Here is a 24,739-nt window from a genome sequence, read left to right on the forward strand (position 1 = left end):
AGACTTTATTTATTTATTTGACAAAGAGAGACACAGTGAGAGGGGAGCACAAGTAGTGGGAGTGGGAGAGGGAGAAGTAGGCTTCCTGCTGAGCAGGGTCTGATGCAGGGCTTGATCCCAGGACCCTGGGATCAGGACCTGTGCTGATGGCAGACGCTTAACAAATGAGCCACCCAGGAGCCCCCAAATTAGATTTTAAATCAAAGACTATAATAAGAGATGAGGAAAGATACTGTATCACACTTAAAGGGTTTATCCAACAAGAACATCTAACAACTTTAAATATTAATGCCCCTAACATGGGAGCAGCCAATTATATAAGCCAATTAATAACAAAATCAAAGAAACACATCGACAATGACACGGTAATAGAAGAGGACTTTAACACCCCACTTACTGCAATGGACAGATCATCTAAACAAAAGATCAACAAGGAAATAAGAGCTTTGAATGACACACTGGACCAGATGGACTGCACAGATATAGTCAGAACATTCCATTCCAAAGCAACAGAATACACATTCTTCTTGAGTGCACATGGAACATTCTCCAGAATGATTTCTCCTGGGTCAAAAATCATGTCTCAACTGGTACCAAAAGGTTGGGATCATTCCCAAAGCATACCACAAAGCATAATGCTTTGAAACTGGCACTCAGTCACAAGAAGAAAGTTGGAAAGAACTCAAATACATGGAGGCTAAAGAGCATCCTACTAAAGAATGAATGGGTCAACAAGGAAATTAAAGAATTTTAAGACTTCGTGGAAACAAATGAAAATGAAAACACAACTGTTCAAAATCTTTGGGATGCAGGTAACATGGTCCTAAGAGGGAAGTATATAGCAATACAAGCCTTTCTCAAGAAACAAGAAAGGTCTCAAATACACAACCTAACCCTAAACATAAAGGAGCTGGAGAAAGAACATCAGATAAAGCCAAACCTAGCAGGAGAAGAGAAATAATAAAGATTAGAGCAGAAATCAATGAAATAGTAACCAAAAGAATAGTAGAAGAGATCAACAAAAATAGGAGTTGGTTCTTTGAAAGAACTAATAAGACTGATAAACCCTTGGCCAGACTTATCACAAAGATAAGAGAAAGGACCCAAATAAATAAAATCATGAATGAAAGAGGAGAGATCAGAACCAACACCAAAGATTATACAAACAATTATAGGAACATTATGAGAAACTATATGCCAACAGATTAGACAGCCTGGAAGAAATGGATACATTCCTAGAGTCATATAAACTACCAAAACTGAACCAGGAAGAAGTAGAAAACCTGATCAGACCCATAACCAGGAAGGAAACTGAAGCAGTATTCAAAAATCTCCCAAAAAACAAGAGCCCAGGGACAGATGGCTTCCCAGGGAATTCTACCAAGCATTTAAAGAAGAATTAATACCTATTCTTCTGAAACTGTTCCAAAAAATAGAAATGGAAGGAAAACTTCCAATCTCTTTTAAGGAGGTCAGCATTACCTGGATCCCTAAAGCAGACAAAGACCCCATCAAAAAGGAGACTTACAGACCAATATCCCTGATGAAAAAATTCTTACCAAAATACTACCCAATAGGATCCAACAATACATTAAAAGGATTGTTCATCATGACCAAGTGGGATTTACTACATTAATCAAAGAAAGGACAAGAAACACATGATCCTTTTTTGATTAAAACTCTTCAGAGTGTAGGATAGAAGGTACAATACCTCAATATCATAAAAACCATCTATGAAAAACCCATAGAAATATCATTCTCAATGGGCAATAACTGAGAGCTTTCCTCCTAAGGTCAGGAAAATGGCAGGGATGTCCACTATCACCATTGCTGTTCAACACAGAACTAGACGTCCTAGCCTCAGCAACAGACAAACAAAAAGAAATAAAAGCCATTGGAATTGGCAAAGAAGAAGTCAAACTCTCACTCTTTGCAGATGATATGATACTTTATGGGGAAAACCCAAAAGACTCCACCCCAAAATTGCTAGAACTCATAGAGGAATTCAGTAAAGTGGCAGGTTATAAAGTCAGTCACAGTCACATATCAGTTGCATCTCTATACACCAACAATGAGACAGAAGAAAGAGACATTAAGGAGTTGATCCATTTACGATTGCATCTGAATCCCTAAGATACCTAAGAATATATCTAACCAAAGAGACAAAGGATCTATACTCCAAAACTATCTAATACTCATGAAAGAAATTGAGGAAGACAAAAGGAAATGGAAAAACATTTCATGCTCATGGATTAGAAGAAATATTGTTAAAATGTCTACGCTGTAGAGCAATCACTATAGTTAATGCAATCCCTATCATAATACCATCAACTTTTTTCATAGAAATGGAAGAAATAATCCTAAAGTTTATATGGACCCAGAGAAGACCCTGAATAGCCAGAGGAATGCTGAAAAAGAAAACCACAGCTGGTGGCATCACAATGCCAGACTTCAAGCTCTATTATAAAGCTGTAATCATCAAGACAGTATGGTACTGGCACAGAACCAGACACATAGATCAATGGAACAGAAAAGAGAAGTCAGAAATCGATCCTCAACTCTATGGTCAACTAATCTTTGACAAAGCAGGAAAGAATATGCAATGGAAAAAAGACAGTCTCTTCAACAAATGGTATTGGGAAAATTGGACAGCCACATGCAGAAGGATTAAATTGGACCATTTCCTTATACCATACACAAAAATAGATTCTAAATGGATGAAAGACCTAAATGTGAGACAGGAATCCATCAAAATCCTTGAGCAGAACATAGGCAACAACCTCTTCCATCTCAGCCACAGTGACTTCTTGACAGACACATCTCCAAAGGCAAGGGAAACAAAAGCAAAGTATTGGGACTTCATCAAGATAAAAAGCTTTTGCACAGTGAAGGAAATAGTCAACAAAACCAAAAGACAACTGACAGAATGGGAGAAGGTATCTGCAAATGACATCTCAGTTAAAAGGCTAGTATCCAAAACCTATAAAGTACTTATCAAACTCAACAGCCAAGGAACAAATAATTCAATCAAAAAATGGGCAGAAGACATAAACAGACATTTCTGCAAAGAAGACATCCAAATGGCCAAGAGACACATGAAAAAGTGCTCACCATCACTTGGCATCAGGGAAACATAACTCAAAACCACAATGAGATACCACCTCACACCAGTCAGAATGGCTAAAATTAACAAGTCAGGAAATGACAGATGTTGGCGAGGATGTGGAGAAAGGGGAACCCTCCTACACTGTTGGTGGGAATGCAAGCTGGTGCTGCCACTCTGGAAAACAGTATGGAGGTTCCTTAAAAAGTTGAAGATAGAGCTACCCTAACCCAGCAATCACACTACTGGGTATTTACCCCAAAGATACAAATGTAGTGATCCGAAGGGGCATGTGCACCCCAATGTTTAAAGCCTCAATGTCCATGATAGCCAAACTGTGGAAAGAGCTCAAATGTCCATCAACAGATGAATGGATAAAGAGGATGTGCTGTGTACACACACACACACACACACACACAATGGAATTTTACGCAGCTGTGAAAAAAAAATCTTGCCATTTGCAGCTAGGTGGATGGAACCACAGGGTATCATGCTGAGCAAAATAAGTGAATCAGAGAAAGACAATTATATGATCTCACTGATATGTGTAATTGAAGAAACAAGGCAGAGTATCATAGGGCAAGAGAAGAAAAAATGAAAGAAAATGAAACCAGAGGAGGAGACAAACCATAGGATACCTTAATCTTAGGAAAGGAACGGAGGGTTGCTGGAGGGGAGGGGTTGTGTGGGATGGGGTGGCTGGCTGATGGACATTGGGAAGGGTAGGTGTTGTGGTGAGTACTGTGTGTTGTGTAAGACTGATGAGTCACAAACCTGAAATAAATAATACATTATATGTTAATAATAATAAAATAGGTCTAGGAAAGCAGATTTTAAAAGATTATATGATCAATCACCATTGTTACTGAGGTTATGGCCATCTTTATTGTTAAAACTGAACTTGTTTTACAAATTAATCTTGATTTGGCTATCTGATTAAAAATGAGTGTAATTATAGAGAGAAAATATGTTTTAATACATCTTTGTAGATATTCAATTTTAATACTACTTATTATAAGCTAAACTAGAACCTGAGTTGTTCTGGTTTCCTCAAATATCTGGCTATGGTGTTCTAACTAAGGTTTCCAATCTTCTTCCATTATCTTGACTGAAAGTCATTAAAAACTAAAACTTTCCTTTTTCCTAAAACCTTGAAAACTGATGTTGGACAGCCTGAGGTCAGCTTCAGAGAAATTGCCACAAAACTCATGTATAGACAGTCTTTGTGCCTGCTGAAGTACAGGCCATTCAAAAGGATCGCCAGAGACATCTGATTTACAAACCAGAAAAATTCACCTGATTCCCACTGCCTATTCCCACTGCAGCTGAGGATGCTTTCGAGCCTGACATCTAAACAACTCACTGGCAACAGTTGAGGCTCAGATACTGGGTTTGTAATTTGCTCTAACCATTGACTTATATTTTTCTTTTGTTTCCATAAAAGTGCCTCTTAATTACCTGATTGCTTGCTAAAGAAAACAGTCTATAAGATGGGTAACACCACATGCTACACAATTAAGGCCAAATGACTTCCAAAATATTATTATTATTATTATTTTTTTGAGAGAGAGCGAGCAAGTGTGAGAGAGCAGGGGTAGGGTGGAAAGGGGCAGAGGGTGAGGGAGAATCTTAAGCAGAGCCCAATGAGGGGTTCCATCTCACGACCCTGAGAACATGACCTGAAATCAAGAGTCAAATGCTTAACTGACTGAACCACCCAGGCATCCCAGCATTACATTATTTATTAAACACTAATGTAACTCAAATGTTTAAAGCAGTTCTATAAAACAGAATGGCATCAGATGTCTTAACAGCAGCACAAGGAAGAACATGTGTCATTATTAAAATAGAATGTCGTGTCTTCATTCCAGATCATGACAAAAATGTGACAGGGTTACTTACAGAAAATACTCACCAGATGGGTGCTCTTATAGACTCTACATTGTCACTTAATGACTGGTTGGGTGGTGGACCTTAAAGGGTCTTTTTATCACACTTATTTTTACCATATTAATCCTAATGTGTCGTCTCTTCTGCTTTGTTCTCTCTTATTGTCGAGATACATGTAAACAGTTCCTGACTCCTTTGCCCAGTCAACAGATGATCCTTACTTCTTGAAAAAATCCTTCCTCCATGTCCATGTCTGGACTCTGCAGCAGTGGTCTTCTGTGATTATTATTCATAGGAACAGATAATGACCAATTTTGGTCCATAGGTAGGGATACCCCCATAACCCCTATCAGCTCGAAGTTATAGAGGATGAGCCCTTTGCCCTTCAGCAACCTTACAGATTTAAGGACTGAAAATTGGTCAGCCGGGAAACTGATGAGGGACAGAAGCATGTAAGGAAAATGTTTACCCTTAGTCCAGAAGGCTGACCTGAAGTCTACATAGTTTTGATAAGCATGAAATATGTGCCCATTGTTACACTCTTTAAGGGTAAAGGTATATTTCACCTATAGTTAATATCAAACTGAATAATAGGCACTAGAGATATCTTGCAAAAGTAGTTTTACAAGTAGAAATTCAAAGAAACTTTTGTAATCTGACACTCCCTGCATACCCCCTTCTCTTTGATACTAAGTATCTAACCACCAGCCTCACAGCAAAAAGCTCAGCTCTTTCCACCCATGGGTACTATCCCTTTGCTACTTAGATAAAATAAGCTGCACTGTAAAGGTCTCAAGAATTCTTTGTTTACTGCTGTGTTCAACTAACCCACATCAAAATGAAAAGGTCCGAGGTGGGCCTGGCTGAGGAGAGTCTGGGGAGGCCTGATGAAGACTTGGGCCTTTATCTGAGTTCAATGAGGAGCCACCATTTTAAGTGGAAGTATGATAGGATCTGCTATCCTTCATTCATCTAGAAAACATGTGTGCCTGCCACATGTCCCACACTTTAGGGTGCTGGAGAACTGTGTTTAAAGCAGTGATAAAAAAAGAAACAAATTCCCTACCCTTGTGGGTTTCACATGCTGGTAGAGAAGAACAAATTATAACTAAATACTCTCAGAGAGTTAGCTGATACTAAAAAGTAAAGTGGTAATAGGATTGTGACTGGGGAGGGGCTGCTACTTAAGAAATGGTGATAGAGGGGTGCCTGGGTGGCAGAGTCGTTAAGCGTCTGCCTTTGGCTCAGGTCATGATCCCAGGGTCCCAGAATTGAGCCCTGCATCGGGCTCCCCCCGCTTGGTGGGAAGCCTGCTTCTCCCTCTCCCACTCTCCCTGCTTGTGTTCCCTCTCGCTGCCTCTCTGACAAATAAATACATAAAATCTGAAAAAAAAAAGAAAAAAAAAAGAAAAAAAAAAAAGAAAAGAAATGGTGATAGAGATATGTGAGCTGAGCCCTGAATAAGAATAAGCAAGCGCGTGGGACGCCTGGGTGGCTCAGTTGGTTAAGCAGCTGCCTTCGGCTCAGGTCATGATCCCAGCGTCCTGGGATCGAGTCCCACATCGGGCTCCTTGCTTGGCAGGGAGCCTGCTTCTCCCTCTGCCTCTGCCTGCCATTCTGTCTGCCTGTGCTCGCTCTCTCTCCTTCTCTCTCTCTGATAAATAAATAAAATCTTAAAAAAAAAAAAAAAGAATAAGCAAGCGCAATCTGGATCAACAGCTGAGGGCGGCAGGGGAAACAATTCATGCAAACCCGAGGGTGGAATAGATTTGGTGTGCTGAGGGAGGGCAAGGCCTACAGCGAGGGGAGCGGGAGGAAAGGAGAAGGTGGTGAGACAGGCTGAGATGACAGTAAGCATGCCCGCGGATGAGGCTGAGAGACGGAAACACCACTCTGCGAACGGCATTCTGCAACATGTCTTAGCTCTTTTCTTAACTCTTCTTCTTGTTTTTTTAAAAAGATATTTATTTATTTATTTTTGAGAGGGAGGGGAAGAGAGAGAGAGCAAGCATTAGTGTGGGGAGGGCAAGAGAGAGAAACTCTTAAGCAGGTTCTTAGCTGAGCGTGGAGCTGGATGCGGAGCTTGACCTCATGACCCTGAGATTGTGCCCTGAGCTGAAATCAGGAGTCAGATACTTGACCGTCTAAGCCACCCAGGTGCTTCTCATAATTTTCTTTAAATCAAGTAAAATCTGACACAGAGCCCTATCACATCACATCCAGTATCTGCCAAGAGCAACGCTCTATTGCCTACCCTGAATCTCACAGAATCCTCGAGGCAAGTCTAGGAGCCCGAGACCGTGAGGGTTGGGCTGCTAACAGCTCTAAGTTGAAACCTCTAGAAAGAGGCAACTTCAGACTTTGGAGCCAGGCACTTGAGGGCACATTGAGACCTGCGGCACAGTCCCTATGTCTGGGAGACCTAGGTCTCTTCTCATCTTCTGGCAAAGGCACTCAATTCGGCACTGCCCCCCTTCCCCAGAGAATCCCCTGAAGCAGGTGAAACTGCTGGAAAACAAAAGGCAGGTTGTCTGCTTTGCTCCTACTTCCTACTAGGTAACCTGAGCCCTCTGAGGCAAAGGAGCACAAAGGCCTTGCAATTTGCTGGGAACTGGAACTGGGGTTGGGGCAGTAATTACCTGCATGTCTTCTAGAATGACCCCTCTGGCTGCAGCACGATGTGTGTCAGGAAGGCTGACAGTGCGATCATTTTTTGCCACAAAAGAATTTCAGTGGTAACTGGGTCTAAATTCAGTGGCTAACTTCAATCAAATGAGGACATTTCTGACATCCTCCACCGTGACGGATGAGGGTACTGCACGTTCCCAGGCTCCTTTCTGGGTCATAGCACCACCCAGAAGGGCAGAACTCTTTTCTCTGCTTTTGCAATGAGAGTTCTCACCGCAAAACCTGGACCTTGGAGTTGTTGCTGACTCCATCCTTCTAGCACGGACTTCAAAATAAAAAAAAAGTAAAATGAATTTTTTTAAATTGGTTAGGAAAAATATAAGAGGCCCAAGAATCATAAGTCGTAACACCTATAAGCTAATGCAGTTAGTTGCCAGCTTAAGGAATTCAAAACCTGTCAGGTGTGGGTGCTAGGTGGGGCCAGCCATACCAGAGCCTGCCTGCCTGCTGATTTCCTTAGCTGGGATGCTCCCTCCCAACTCTGCATCTCCGGATTGACCCTCTGCCTCTCCGTACCCCGTGGCTCACTGCACTGGACACCTGCAGCAAAGAACAACTTTCCTCATCAAACGTACAGACCTTCTTCTTCTTCTTTTTTTTTTTTTTTTAAAGATTTTATTTATTTGTTTGACAGAGAGAGAGATGATAAGTAGGCAGCACGGCAGGTGGAGGGAGGGGGGAAGCAGGGCAGTCCTTCTTGAAATTAATTCTACCCCCCAAATTCCTTAGATCTCTCATTCCACTAAGTCACTGAGGCTGCCAACCTATCCTCTTGAATTTTTCCCTCTCTAGATCCTCCTGTCTATTATGCTTTCAGAATGTGGATTCTGTGAAATAACACTGATTCTACTGTAAGGGACTAGCCTATGGCTCTCAATTCTAATAACATAACCCTGTTACGTTTATATTATTATTATCACTATGGGAGAGCAAGGAGTGATTTTCCTATCTTGACCTTCCAACCATCAGATAGCTCTCCTGAGGCTCCCAGAACAAGGAGAATGTTAAGTGTGTCATTTCAAAGTTTCCCCCTTATTGGAATAAAGCACATGAAAAAGCAGAAAGCAAACTGTTAAAGAGCCTTTGTTTCAACACAATCTGCAGGAACATCCAGAAAGAAGGGGACATGCTTTCTTTAAACTATAACCTCAGTAGACAGAAATGTCAAACTTATTCTGGTGTTTCTATGCTGAAGTTAACAAAAAGCATGACACACTCATTTCAAGTTTTTATTAAAATACTCTTTTGCTTATAGGGACAACCAAAGGAGAAAATACATAATTCTGTATGTTGTAGATCACGTGAAACACAATTAACAAATACCCTGGGGAATGTAGAATAGATTTTTAAAATCTTCAAAGAAGCTTTCACAAAAACAAATTTTTTAAATAAGTAGCTTATTTATATCTACCTCATTTTTCAGAAGTCTTTGTTTCTTTCCTCTACTTTGATGTTACTTTGCTTTATAAATAATTGTTCAAATATTCTAATATCTTACCAATTTTGTTTTCCGCATCTTTAGAAGTAGTTTTTTTAAATGAAAGCCTCTCTTTATAGCATTCTATGTAAACAAATACTTATTTTACTTGAATTATCATTTGATTTGGTGCCACTATTTTGAGTACAATTTCTGTAATAATTAGATGCTAGTGGGGCCAGGGAGGGACAAAAAAACTAACTAGGAAGGAACCTTTTACATATGGCTTTTATAATACCTACTGATTTAGTTTTTTTTTTTTAATCTAGTTATAAAAAAGTTAACAACCTAATTTTTGAATTAAAAAAAATTTTTTTTTACCAGAGCTTCAATATAGAAGTGAATTGTACATAGAATGGTAATAAAAGGTCTAAATTTTAGTGGGGTTACTGATTTCTCAAATGTTATATTTTTAATTTGGGAAACGTCGTTATACAAAACCTGAAATACATTATAAAATGGAAATGGAATCTTTTAAGTGAACTCTATCTTTCAACCCCATCAAAAACCACAAAAACTATGCAAAATTGAATATAAAAATTACCATTATATTTAGGGGTAATTTCCACTGGGAGAAAAAGATGTAAGGAAAACCAGGCCAAATACAACATGGCTTAAGAAATTACTCTCCCAGTATAGGGGCAGAAGAGATACTACACTTAGTATCTTAGATGAAAGCCTAATCAAGGTGATAAATGCAGTTAAAAAATATTTGTTGACATATTTAAGGCAACATTAAACATGCCATCCATAAACACAAAAAGATTTCTTTATTCATAGGTATAAAATTACTTTGAAGAATAGCAAAATGGAAATGAAGAAGCTGGATGCAGATTCTTTTAAAACTTTCTTTTTTTTTAAGTTTAAAGTTTTTAAGAAAAGTTTTAGTTTTATAGGCATTAATGAGGAAGGGGAGCTAAAATGTCTTCAAGGCACTTTTAAACAGAGGCATTCTAGGTAAAAGGAAGAAAAAGATATCCCAATGTTTTCCTATTAAAAAAATATATAAGAGCTAAATTTCAGCTTTTTTTTAAAAGGCCAAAAGTTTGTGGAAAGTACCTTGTATTCATTAGAGTTGTCTGAAAGAACAGAAAAGGTATTAAGGCTTTAGGTTTTATGCTAATCATGATATTACATATGATCTTGTAACTACTGTTCATATAATGAATACAAAGTATCTAAAAGCTTATCTATTTCTATGTACTAAAATATTTAGACATATAAAGGTATTTCTACATGTTACTTATAATTCCATAAGGTACTGAAGAAATTAATAATTTTGTAAAGTTATGAACCTCTGTAATATAAATATTTATGTTTTAGATTCATGCTTGATGACTGGGATTTTATTATGATGAAGGGTACACGTATTTAAGCTTATCATTATCGAAATATGTAAAACAAAATAATCTATAGTGTATCTGAAGTTAACATCATGTTGAACAGATCTCTTGTTCATTTCATAATCTTAACTTCCCACTGCATGATTGATTACTTGTTTAATAAGAACATTCAATCCAGACAGAAACCTAAAGATTATAATATAACAAAATAATTAATGCAAATAGTTTAAGGTTTGTTTCCCGGAAGAATTGTCATCGTTTTCAACCCTCCCTGCTCATACCCATGTTTCTTCTTTATCCCCTCCTATCATTCATCGTTAGGGAACATGGCCCTGCCCATGCTAAGGCTGAGTGGGCTCATTCTCTCTACCCAGCAGCACAGCTTCTCCTTTCAGCCTTGCCATCTCTGTACAATAGGACAAGCTGTTTCTCTGGAGCTCTAAGTAGAGTCTGATTTGGCAGGCATTTCCCATTCCTAGTGCTCTTTAAGCTGGTACCTTAAGTCAGAGAAATGCTGTAACTTTCTCATTATTTACCTAGTGGAATATTTAATGCAGTGATATAGGTGTGCTTTGAAATTCCTGTTGAAAATTCTTCACCAGTACCTACACTAGTACTTTGGGCAGGGGGTGTAGAAGGAGAGTCTTCCCCAAAATTCTGTCAGCACGTGTATTACAGGATGGATTCTACTATGCAAAAGTTTTAAACTGTAAAATGTAGTAAGCGTTTACTTTCTAAAACCAACATTACAAGATTTGAAATTAAGCTTTTGACAGTGATTTTTACGGGAGTTCTCAGGGTGATATATTTGAGTATCTACCCTATTTACAGAAGAGATAAACGAGACAAGGCACAGTGAATGACGTCTAGTGTGCAACTGGAAAAACTCAGCGTCTCAGGAGCAGTAAATGAAGAAACCATAACTTACGTTAACGTCCTCGAACACTTTCAAAACCAAAGGCTTTGGGAATGCTAGAAAAAAAAGACCTCGGGCTTTATGTCAGAGACCTCAGATCTTACAAGGAATTCTCTGTGTACTTGCTTCTCATATGAGCAAAGCTGTAAATGTATATAGAGGAAGGGGCTTATTGCCAGTGGGCTATAAAACCAACCAGAGCAGTTATACTTATAATTTAACACATTAATGCATTCGTCATACTTTAACTCAGTCCAAATTCTTATATTTCCTTAACCTGCTGGCATCCTGGTACAACCAGTAGACCTCACCAAATAGTTTTTTACATCTTTCTTGTTGACTAAAATGCTTTGGTTTGCATTCTTCTCCTTTAAAACATGCAGTTCATACATTTGACTGTTTTACTACCATAGTCGATGCACTCTGGACCAATGCACTCACAGCAGGCGTTATGGAACCAGCGATATTTGGATGCTCCCATGGACTCACAGGATATTTTACACTGATGTATGGACATGCAGTCATCAAAATAAACCACAGTACACATGTGTTCTGAAAAACAAAAAATTAAGAGCTCAGAGCAAGAAAGAGGAAAAGCAGGAAATGCTTTATTATCTGGCTGATACCAATAGTTATTCTTAGTTCCCTTACCGATACTCTGCATAGAACAATGGCTGAGGTGTAGGAAAAAAGATCACATTTGTTAATTAAACTGAGAAGGAGGTCAGAGTCTCCCACTCCAGCTGAAGAAGGTAGAGGGACTTCCTTAGATTCTAGACTTTGATCTCAAAGTTAAGATTATCGGGCTTAAAATTTGCTACACTTCAGAACTGTTTTTTTTTTTTTTTTTTAAGATTTTATTTATTTTTTTGACAGACAGAGATCACAAGTAGGCAGAGAGGCAGGCAGAGAGAGAGAGGAGGGAGCAGGCTCCCTGCTAAGCAGAGAGCCCGATGCGGGGCTCAATCCCAGGACCCTGGGATCATGACCTGAGCCGAAGGCAGAGGCTTTAACCCACTGAGCCACCCAAGCACCCCCAGAGCTGTGTTTTTTTTAATTGGGCATTTCTGATAAGATTTCCTTAGAGGAGCGAATTCTCCAACTAAAAGGAGTTTGAAAAATACTGTTTTAAGGGCACCTGGGTGGCTCAATTGGTTGAGCGTCCAACTCTTGACTTCAGCTTGTAAAATTGAGCCCCACAGTCCAGCTCTGTGCTGGACATGGAGCCTGCTTAAGATTCTCTCTCTCACTCTCACTTTGGACTCTGAGAAACAACCTAAGGGTTTTGGAGGGGAGGTGGTGAGGGGTTGGGTGAGCCTGGTGGTGGGTATTATGGAGGGGATGTGTTGCATGGAGCACTGGTGTGGTGCATAAACAATGAATTCTGGAACACTGAAAAGAAGTTAAAAAAAAAAAAGAAAAAAAATATTCTCTCTCTCACTCTCTCTCTCTCAAAAAAGAAAAAAAACTCTCCTTCTTCCTCTGCCCCTCACCATTCTTGCTCCCTCTAAAAAAAAAAAAAAAAAAAACAGAAAGAAAAAATACTGTTCTAAAGTTATACTGAAAATTTACAATAAGATAAAGCAAACTTAATTCAAATGATGCAAAGTGGTTAGCAGCACTTAGCACAATTCAACATTAGCTATTAAAAAATACTCTTATTATCAGTAGCAATTTTTAGTCTTGCTTTTCAACACAACTATTTTGTTTCAATATTTAGTTCTCCTGGCAGTTAATGCCATATAATGACCCTGCTAGGAAGATAAGGTACATGAAATAAATAAAAGACAATAAAAACCATTAATAGAGAGTGTATGATTAAAGTCTGTTGTTTTACAGAGCCATTTATAGAACTGTTCAGTCACCAGGGGTCTGAACGGTAAAGAAAGGCTTAATGGAAAAAACTGGACTTGTATTAGGAAGAAGAATTAAAAGCAAAGTTGTCAAGTAACAAAATAAGGAAAGTCACAAGGAGAGCAGTGTAGTGCCATGGGGAATGGAGTGGAGGCAAGCCCACTGCAGTGAATAGTTAGCATCAGGAAACAGCAGAACTGCTACTGAGTTATCAGGTCGAAAGGGAAAATAGCAAGGCCTGCATAGCAAATGAGGGATTGGCAGTGAGCAGGATAGGGGAGCTTTGAATCTCAGGTGATTAGTATCTACCAAATTTCTTTCATTTATTTATTCAACAAGTATTTAACTGAATACCTACTATGGCATAATAGCCACTAGGACTCAAAGAGTAATCAGAGAATCCAAGGAACAAAGTAGAAAATGAAAGACCTAGAAGTTAAAAACAGACAACAAACCAAAAAACAAATATGGGAAGAAGGTAGTTACAGGAATAGGAGGTAGTTTATTCCACCTGGGAGCAAGGGGTTCCTAGAAAAGTTGTCAAAGAGGAAAAATTTTAACTTTGTCTTGAAAGATAGTTGGTATTTCCAGGAAACTTGGCAGCCTGGTAATTATTTCATTAAACTAAATATTTGAAAACAATTTATGAATTATTATTTAATATCTATTATGTAGATTACATTTTAGTGGGGAAAATGGTGGTACAATATCTGAATAAGGCACACTCCACGTATTTTTGGTATTTTCCAAAATCTAGAATTGTCTTTCAAGTAATTTAACAAAAACAATAGGAATTCTTAATCTGAATATCATTAACAAATGCTGTTTTGCTTTTATTACTGATGTCCAAAGTTCACACTATTTCACACAGGCAGGATTGTAATAAGGGGCACAACAAAAAGCCAAATTAAAAAAGAATAGGGGTGGGACACCTGGGTGGCTCAGTTGGTTAAGCAGCTGCCTTCGGCTCGGGTCATGATCCCGGCGTCCTGGGATCGAGTCCCACATCGGGCTCCTTGCTCATCGGGGAGCCTGCTTCTCCCTCTGCCTCTGCCTGCCATTCTGTCTGCCTGTGCTTGCTCTCTCTCCCTCTCTCTCTCTGACAAATAGATAAATGAAATCTTTAAAAAAAAAATATAAAATAAAAAAGAATAGGGGTGCCCGGGTGGCTCAGTCAGTTAAGTGTCTCCCTTTGGTTCAGGTCATAATCCCAGGGTCCTGGGATCAAGCCCCACATCGGGTTCCCTGTTCAGTAGGGAGTCTGCTTCTCTCTCTCCCTCTGCCCCTGCTCATGCTCTCTCACTTGCTCTCTCTCAAATAAGTAAATGAAATCTTTAAAAAAAGTGTAAATTATACTATTTATGCATAATTCATCTCATATTTTAAGAAATAACTGCAATGTTCATAATTGTCTTATTTTTCCACAGTAAAATTGTACAGAGCCTTTTATTTGAATATATCAAAGACTTGATAAAAGTGACATGCCCTGTACATTCCAAAATTAAGGAATGACTTATCCTAATAAGCGTTCTTTTTTAAAAAAAGATTTATTTATTTATTTATTTATTTGACAGACAGAGATCACAAGTAGGCAGAGAGGCAGGCAGAGAGAGAGAGAGAGAGAGAGAGAGGAGGAAGCAGGCTCCCTGCTGAGCAGAGAGCCTGATGCGGAGCTCGATCCCAGGATCCTGGGATCATGACCTGAGCCAAAGGCAGACCCTTTAACCCACTGAGCCACCCAGGTGCCCCCTAATAAGCCTTTTTTAATATGCTTCTCAAAGTTATATAGGCCATTCTTCCCTTTAGCTCCCCTCAGACCAAGAGTAGTGGAGTTAGTTTATACCTGGAAATTAGATGTCTGGAATACTAACTTGCTCATAACGAGATTTAGCTGATAACCTTGGCATCATTTGTAGTACCAATGCTATTACAAAAACGTGACCATCTGGACACTCTGAACGTTATCTGACAGTGAGCAATGCCATATTAAGCAAGGAGTGCTGTTGCTATCTTATGGAAAGAACAATTAAAGCCTAACACAAATAAACCTCAAAATTAGAACCAGGTTATCTGTCTTCCAACACAACCTGTATCACTGAGGCTATGAAGGAGTCGTGACAAAATGCTTGACATGCTTCCTTATCTACTTAAGGACTAGGGTTATTAAAGTCCAAAATTCATTTAAGACTAGACAAACTCAAAGCCAAAAACTGCTCTAAAAGGTAATATAGGTTTCACAGACCACACAGAAAATGAGGGGGCAAGATGGGAAGTCAACTGTGGGTAGTTACCTTTGTCACTGGAATAAGGTGCATGCACATTATTGCTAGGAACAGACACATTTTGATGGTGTGGCTGGTTCACAGTTTCTAAAAATGAAACCAGATTCTCATGATGTGAGAGTTCTTCTGCAACAGGGAAGGAAACAATGTTCCAGTTCAACTGCGTGTCTCCTTCTGTGAGTGCCCGGAAGAGAGAAGGGATTGGCTCATGAAGCTCTTCCACAGTGCTCTTTGAGGTTGGAGGTGTGTCACTGTAGTTTCGAGGATTGCACATACCTAGGTAAGGAGAAACAAAGAAAATAAAAGTTAATTTTTCTCACTGATTGGACTATCATGCAATATTTTTAGTTAATGCCTTACAATCAAAGCTCTAACATATTAAAATTAACTTGTTTCTAACATTATATATAGATATATTCCTAACTTTTTTTGGCTGAGGGCCCCTAGAAGTGATGATGCCCCTGAAGCATGGAGCACGTCAAGTGCCCAGAGGTTGCTTTCTAAATACCTACCCTAAGAGGAACCAGATCTGGAGAAAAGACTGATTCCAGGGCTGGGCCAGGGAAAGTAAAAAATGACCCTGGGATACTGTCCATGCCTAAAAATAAGGAAATGCTCAGTGAATGATGGGATGTATCAAAAAAACACAGGAAGCAACTGGAAGGGGCTCCCACTGGCCAAATAGACAATTTTAATGTCAAAATAAACAATGATAACAATGGATTACCCCAATAAATAAAATAGGAATTTGTGAGTCCTTATGTTATTTAAAAAAAAAAAATAAATAAATGAAGAAAAAGCTCCTCCTTTTAATATAGTGACCAACTGGTAAATGCAGAAGGAATGAAGGGAACAGAAAATCACCACCTGACAACTATCACAGAGGTGTTTGATTCAGATGGGAGCTGTCAATGGATGCCAAAGCTGGTGGGTGGAGGTTAGATGAGGAACATATTAAAGTACTCTTGGAAAACTCTCTACAGAATACTGACCAATTACAAAAGGGTTGATGGTGACTTTAATGTAGAAAATCTGGCAGATGTCAATGTGATCAGGAAATCACGGCTAACATGACCAATGATGTGTATCACTTCACATATTGCATAACTTCATTTCAGGGCTGTTGTTGCCAAGAATGTCGGACCTTAAGTATAGTTATCAGTCATCATCAGGTGGATCAAGGTTTAGGGTCATCCTACATGATGTAAAGTCTATACTCACTGAAACTGTCAAGGGAAAGACCTCAGTACTGTTTTAAAGTGAATGAGTCTGAACAGACTAAATGCATCACATATTCTGGACAGGAGCCTGGATCAGAAAAGATAGCACAAGAGATACTGCTGAGACAGTTGGTGAAATATGAATGAGGTTTGTGAACTGGGTGGCAGTGTTGTGACAATGCTGGTTTCCTTATTTGGAGGTGTATGTCAGTTATGTAAGAGAATGTTCTCATTGGAAAATACAGACTGGAACATTTAGGAGTGATGGGCTATTATGTATAAAGCTTGATTTCTAAAGGTTCAAAAAAGGATGAATGATCACACATGTTTGGGAGATGTGTGTGTGTGGAGGGAGAGGAAGGAGTAATGAACAACAGAAAAATTCGATAAAATGTTAGTAACTGGAGAATCTGGGTGAAGGGATACAGGAGTCTTCCCCCTTCTGGCAGATCTTCTCTACATTTTGAAAATTATTTCAAAATTAATTATTTTTAAAAATAATCTTAAAGAGGGAAAATGGCAAAGAGAATTAGAGATAGTGACAACAGAAAACTCTTTTGAGGTGTTTTGCTGTAAAGGGGAGAGCTGAGAAAATAATCAGCCCCAATCTTTGGGCTATTCCAGCTGATGTGTGGAGCAGAAAGGAGCTACCCAGAATGCAGGTTCATGAGCTAATTAAATTATTATTGTTTTAAGCCACTGTGTTTTGGGGTACATTGTTTAGCAGCAATAATAACGGGACAAGAGCCCTCTGGATTTTCTTTTGTGGATATGATACTTCTAAAAATTTAATTATACTTCATTTTGGTTTAGTATTTACTAGGTCTAATATGGAGTTTATCTTTTTCCTCAAACTAAAAATTTGAAAAGTTAAGCCAGATTTATAAATTCTGACATTTTATAAATTTAGGCAGAAGAAAAAATCATCTCGTGTTTTCCACATGACACTTTATTAGTGTAAGGAATGTGGCAAGATTGAGGATAAGTTTGTGCATACTTTTCTTTTTCTTTTTTTTTTTTTAAAGATTTTTTATTTATTTATTTGACACACAGAGAGAGATCACAAGTAGGCAGAGAGGCAGGCAGAGAGAGAGGAAGAAGCAGGCTCCCTGCTGAGCAGAGAGCCCGATGCAGGGCTCGATCCCAGGACCCTGGGATTATGACCTGAGCCGAAGGCAGAGGCTTTAACCCACTGAGCCACCCAGGCGCCCCATGTGCATACTTTTCATAAAATCTTTCATTATGTATGAACTTTTGCTTTGACTATGAAACAGAATCATGGAATAAAGGGTCAAATCGACTCCTTTATTCATCAAAGAGGAAATAGGCCCAGATAAATTAAATGATTTGTCCACTGTTACATAATCTAGGATTAGAGCCAAGCTTATGATTCACCCTGATTTCATATCCACTGCTCATTTTAATAGCCATATTCTATAAATAATCATTAGGTGGCACTGAAAAGTGAATAACACTTAGAATACATGAATTATACAAATATACATAATATATTCTTGTGCTAGACTTTATAATGAATGAAAATTAGTAACCTGAGATGAAAAAGCAAACAACAGAGTTCAACAGAAGAGCTAACTCAACATCTACTGAAACTTCAAAGAAACTTCACGGCTCATTACCAGAGATTAAATTACATTAAAAACAAGTTTTGTGGGGGGAGTTTTGTCCAGTTAACTTGGGCCAAAGACCCAAGTTATTATTGTAACTTAAATTTAAATCTGAATACCCTGCATTAAAATGAAGTAAATGCTTGCTAGGTAATATTTTTCCATGGTATTGTTTTAAAGTTTTCATATATCTTTCTCTTTTCAACTAGGATTACATTCAGAGAGATCATCACTAGAGACTCTTCTTAGGCAACATGGATTTTGACCCTCCATCTCTTGCCTGAAGCACTCTTTAAATTCTGCATTCTTCCAAGCATGGTGAGTTACGAAATGGGATCTTCCAATGATACATGGTATTTCTCCCACTCAGAAAAAGCAACATTCTGCAATTTCCATAAGTTCTTCATTTGTCTATATTCATTATGTACAATGGATCAGTTTCTGAGTAGAGAGTTACTAACTACTCAGACTTTAAAACAATTAGTTAAACTTTTCTGGGAAGCATCTGTCATCCTCCCGAAGTTCATCATTGTCAGCTTTTCTTTAGTTGACTAGGAGGTTATTTTTGGAGCTCTCATTTCTTTTCAGGATCATTTTCTTAGGCAGTTTGCTACTTTGTGGCATGCTGTCACTAAGCTGAAATTTAAAAATTAATTATACTAAAATGTTAAAGACACTGGCTCCACACATGACAGAGGGGCCCCAAAGCAGGAAATCAATGGCAAGAACTGAAAGACAAGCATTTCAAATCCTTGAAGTGCACAGAACTTGTTTTTCTGATGTGTGCTTAATTCTTTCATATATCTGACCTGTCATCATCATACATTTGAAAACTAAGGTTACATTAAAGTAGACTTTACTTGTTGAAACCACATTTTAGGGTAGAAATTAAGACTAAGGGGAGAAAAGGTATTACTCTCCTTAGTGAATGTGCATGGTTAAACAGCAACAAAGAGTCCAGAAAAATGTACAATCAAAAGAAAAATTCCTTTCCGCTCCTTCTACCCTCAACTCCACTCTCCAGACACAGCCACTTTAAAAGTCTTTCTTAAGTTTCTCTGGTGGTTACCTACACGAGAATTTAAATAAAAATGATGAATTTACCAAAAGCAATAAAAACATCTTTAGATCTTATCTATTAATCCTCTTACATGAGAGATGAGGATTAAAGTTCATTTACAGTAACGCTCTCCCATATTTCTAATAATTGTATTATTCTAATACCATAATTTGTTTCCTTTGTGATCTTAAATATACTTAAACTTCTGATTTTTATTCTGCATTTCTTAATTCCCTCATTTGCAGATAAGGATGCAGGTGCCTTTCCCACTTTCCCCACCCAACTTCTCCTAACTCATGTTAACAAACTTAAAAACTATGTTCTGTTCCCTAAATACAATGAAAACTTCTCGTCTTACTATACGCTGATTCTAAAAGTTGAAAAACAGCAAACAGCAGTTTACCTTAACATGACCCCATGAATACTGTTCACTGAAAAACAGTATGATAGGATTTCCTTGCCCAATGCTATATTAGCAGAGGAAAATATTTCTAATTTTAAGATAAAATGAACTTTTTCATAAACTTCATAAAATATTGAAAATCACCTATTTCATACAGCATTACCTATTAGGTCTTCTTGCCAAAAAATATAAAACCTGAATCCAATCAAACTTTAACAACTAGCTTCAAATTACTGGAAATACAAAAAGACAAAGGAACAAGTTAAACGACAAGTCAAATTCTGAATGTGGGATATTCTACAAGCAAACTGTTCCTTCAGTATGTCAAATGGCATGAGGAAAAAAAACCACACACACAACCAGATACCATGCAGGGATCTTGTTTGGATCAATTTGAACATATCAACTATACAAATACATTTTGAGACAAATTGAGAACCCTGATTATGAACTGGAATGTCAGATTATACCAAGAAATTATTATTAATTTTGTAGGTTTCCTAATGGGACTATTATTAAAAAAGTAAATGTCTTTATTTTCTTTTAGAGATTGAAACTGAAGGATACAGGGGTAAATATTATTTACTGTCTATAATTTGCTTTTAAATATTTCTAAGCCAAGTCAGAAAAAAGTGGGAGAAAGGATAGATGAAACAATTGTGGCATTTTTTTTTTTTAAGATTTTTATTCATTTATTTGACAGAGATCAAAAGTAGGCAGAGAGGCAGGCAGAGAGAGAGGAAGGGAAGCAGGTTCCCCACTGAGCAGAGAGCCCGATGTGGGGCTCGATCCCAGGACCCTGGGACCATGACCTGAGCCACCCAGGTGCCCCATATTTTCTATAACTGTTGAATCCAGTGATGGGTCTATAAGAATTCACCATGCTATTCTGTTTCTCATTATATGTGAACACTTTCATAACAGCAAACCAACTGCCATATTTAATTCCTGGGCCTAATTTTCTTGTTGAATTTTTGTATTTTCTTGCTATTCCTAAGTTTGGAATTTTCTTGGTGTGTGTGTGTGTGTGTGTGTGTGTGTGTTTACCACAAATAACAAGCTTATAAGACATCTTGAAAAATTATTCTGCTGATACCCTATGGAACTCATTTTCTTCTTCGAGAGATACTTCTCAGGGCCTCACTTATTGCTTCAGGCAGGCTAGCGTCCTCTTAAGTCTCTGTATTATTTATGTTTTTAATTTTCTGTATTTCACGATGTTTCAGCTTCTTATAAAAAGCTTTCTGGCTGGGGAGAGACTGCTTCCTGGGGTGGTTAATTCCTGGAGCCAGCAAAGGGCTCAGCCAGGAGTAGGCCTAGTATATGCAAACTGACCAGTCCTGGGCCACACTTCCTCCACCAGCCCAAGCAACCCAGGAGGCCTGTGCTTTTTTTTTTTTTTTTTTTTTTTAAGATTTTATTTATTTGACACATAGAGAGAAATCACAAGCAGGCAGAGAGGCAGGCAGAGAGAGAGAGAGGAGGAAACAGGCTCCCTGCTCAGCAGAGAGCCGGATGTGGGGCTCGATTCCAGGACCCTGAGACCATGACCTGAGCAGAAGGCAGAGGCTTTAACCCACTGAGCCACCCAGGCGCCCCGAGGCCTGTGCTTTTAACGCCAGGCCTGCCACGCCCAGAACAAAGCAACTGGAGACCACCTGCAGAGCCGGGAGGGGGGGGGGGGGATGATTCAAACTAGCCAGACCGAAACTGCTTGCTCTGTCCTGCCTCAACCTTCCTGTGGAAGCCCACTGAAGATTTTGGCCCAGGTTTTCCTCTTGCTCCTGTCTTTTTGCCACCTGACCAAAACCTGGTGCTTCTTCGTGATCCTGCCTGCGTGCAGTGACTGGCCCCCTTTCTGAGACCTGTGATTTATAATAAACTTCTCGTTCCTTGAGGCTTTCTTGTGCCTCCTCTGAGGCCACACCTGACTGACCACAGAACGGTCTTCAATTTAGTTATCAGCTTACAACTGTCCTTAAATCAACTTCTGGCTAAAGCTATTTCACTCAACCCATGTTCTTCTCTTTCTTGGTCTTCTGCCTTATTTTGCTTGATATCGTATCAAATCTGGTGTGTGAGAAGTAACTTTGAGTTTTTGCTGTCGAAAAATGTTTTTAATTTTACAATCATAGTCTTGATCAATAATTTGTCAGTTCAAAGTAATTTTCCAACTGTGCACCTGCGGCATTGGTCCAGGGACAGTGATGAGAAGTCTGACGGCAGTGTGATTCTTTTTTTAACTCAGGGTTTTCTTTTCATGATATATTTTATTTTACTTTTTATTTTTTTTAAAGATTTTATTTATTTATTAGAGAGAGAGAGTGATCACAAGTAGGTGGAGAGGCAGGCGGGCGGGGGGGGGGGGGGGGGGGGGCCGGGGGGGGGGGGGGGGGGGGGGGGGGGGAGCAGCCCCCCTGCTGAGCAGAGAGCCTGATGCAGGGCTCAATCCCAGGACCCTGAGATCATGACCTGAGCCGAAGGCGGAGGGTTAACCCACTGAGCCACCCAGGCGCCCCGATTTATTTTAATTTTTTTAAGTATGCTCCACACCCAATGTGGGGCTTGAACTCACAATCCTGAGATCAAAAGTCACATGCTCTACTGACTGAGCCAGCCACGTGCCCCGACAGTGTAATTCTTATTTCTTGTACATAAACTCTAGTTATTTCTGAGATCTTTCAGAATATTATGACTTGGAAGTAGTAAAATTGTTGAGGCTGTGTCTAGATATAGGTCTTTTCTATTAATCTTGCTCAGCATTCTGTAGGTTCTTCAGCCTAAGGATGCATGGTTTTTTTCTTCTCAGCTTTGGAAAGGTTTCTTCTATTATTTTTTTGACAAGTTCCTCCCTCCTATTTTTTATTCTTTCCTGGAGTATCTATTTTTTCCTGTCATACTTTCTTTTTCTTTTTTAGAAAAATATTTTATTTGAGAGAATGAATGAGAGAGAGAACATAAGCAGAGGGAACAGCAGAGACAGAGGGAGAAGCAGACTCCCCACAAAGCAGGAAGCCTGATGCGCGGTTCAACCTCAAGATCCCAGGATCACGACCTGAGCCAAAGGCAGATGCTTAACCAGCCAAGCCACCCAGGCGCCCCTCCTGTCATTTTCTGTCAATTTGCTCTATATTTCTATGACATTCCAGTATTATTTTCAACCTCTCTTAACTGAAAACTTCTCTAATCAAATTTTTATTTATTTATTTTTAAAGATTTTATTTATTTGAGAGAGAAAGAGAGAGAAAGAGAGAGAGAGGGAGCATGAGATGGGGGAGGGTCAGAGGGAGAAGCAGGCTCCCTACCGAGCAGGAAGCCTGATGCGGGACTGATCCCGGAATTCCAGAATCATGACCTAACTGGAAGGCAGCTGCTGCCTAACCAACTGAACCACACAGGCACCCTCTAATCAATTTTTAAAGTTGCAAATGCTTTCTTGCTCTTGATAATTCAGATACATTTTCTCAAATTCTTCTAAAATATAGCCATTACTTTTCTTAAAGATTTATTTCCTAAAGATTTCCTCCATGATAAGTTGGTCTGCTGTTTTACCTTGTTCTTTCCTTCAAGGTACCTGTTCTACTTTGCTCGAATGTCTGATATTAGGCTAGAGACATCTACCTCTCCTGCAATGCCTAAATGAGCTCTCTCTCTCTCTCTTTTTTTTTTTTTTTTTGGAGGAGGGGTTAACTCTGGATTGCCAACAACACACCAGTGCTACTAGTCCTTTCTGGTAACCCCTTCAATTTCTCTAGAGAGAATCTCTCCAATTCTTTTTTTTTTAATCTAGGTTATTTGGAACTTCAGAATGAGAGAGGGGGCAGGGTATCAAATCATACAGCTGTTCTTGAGACACGAAATTACCACTTGTCCAGTTTTGGTGTAGAATCAAAGAAGAATATACACAATTATCTAGAAAAGCTATTTTAAAAAAAGATTTTATTTATTTATTTGACAGAGAGAGAGATTACAAGTAGGCAGAGAGGCAGGCAGAGAGAGAGGGGGAAGCAGGCTCCCCGTTGAGCAGAGAGCCCGATGTGGGGCTTGATCCCAGGACCCTGAGATCATGACCTGAGCTGAAGGCAGAGGCTTAACCCACTGAACCACCCAGGTGCCCCTGGAAAAGCTATTAAGCTACTTTTTTCCTACCAATTCATAGTTGTGTGAGGTTGGATTTTCTTTATAATTTCAAACAAAGTAAGAGATGACTAAAGATTGAATTTTTCATGAACTACTGGGACTTCATCAAGATCAAAAGCTTTTGCACAGCAAAGGAAACAGTTAACAAAACCAAAATACAACTGACAGAATGGGAGAAGATATTTGCAAATGACATATCAGATAAAGGGCTAATATCCAAAATCTATAAAGAGTTCATCAAACTCAACACCCAAAGAACAATCCAATCAAGAAATGGGCAGAGGACATGAACAGACATTTCTGCAAAGAAGACATCCAGATGGCCAAGAGACACATGAAAAAGTGCTCCACATCACTTGGCATCAGGGAAATACAAATCAAAACCACAATGAGATACCACCTCACACCAGTTAGAATGTCTAAAATTAACAAGTCAGGAAATGACAGATGCTGGCGAGGATGTCGAGAAAGGGGAACCCTCCTACACTGTTGGTGGGAATGCAAGCTGGTGGAACCACTCTGGAAAACAGCATGGAGGTTCCTCAAAAAGTTGAAAATAGAGCTACCTTATGACCCAGCAATTGCACTACGGGGTATTTATCCTAAAGATACAAACGTAGTGATCCGAAGGGGCACGTGCACCCGAATGTTTATAGCAGCAATGTCCACAATAGCCAAACTATGGAAAGAACCTAGATGTCCAACAACAGATGAATGGATAAAGAAGATGTGGTATAT

At 39.1% G+C, this 24,739-nt stretch overlaps 1 protein-coding gene across 1 annotated transcript in view; it reads right to left on the reverse strand.

Annotated features, from left to right (window-relative positions):
• Nucleotides 1-8,897: 8,897 nt before the first annotated feature.
• LOC111142519 (twisted gastrulation BMP signaling modulator 1) overlaps nt 8,898-24,739 on the reverse strand; it is a 68,605-nt gene continuing 52,763 nt past the window's right edge. Inside the window, exons 4-5 of the mRNA XM_022495759.1 lie at nt 15,563-15,829; nt 8,898-11,969 (exon numbers count right to left, since the gene is read on the reverse strand). Coding sequence (XP_022351467.1) covers nt 11,788-11,969; nt 15,563-15,829 — 449 coding nt within the window. The 3' untranslated portion in view covers nt 8,898-11,787. The remainder of the gene's footprint in view (nt 11,970-15,562; nt 15,830-24,739) is intronic.

This window comes from Enhydra lutris, unplaced genomic scaffold (assembly GCF_002288905.1).
Source record: "Enhydra lutris kenyoni isolate GAN:26980312 unplaced genomic scaffold, ASM228890v2 scaffoldscaffold8, whole genome shotgun sequence".
In the NCBI taxonomy this organism is placed as follows: domain Eukaryota; kingdom Metazoa; phylum Chordata; class Mammalia; order Carnivora; family Mustelidae; genus Enhydra; species Enhydra lutris.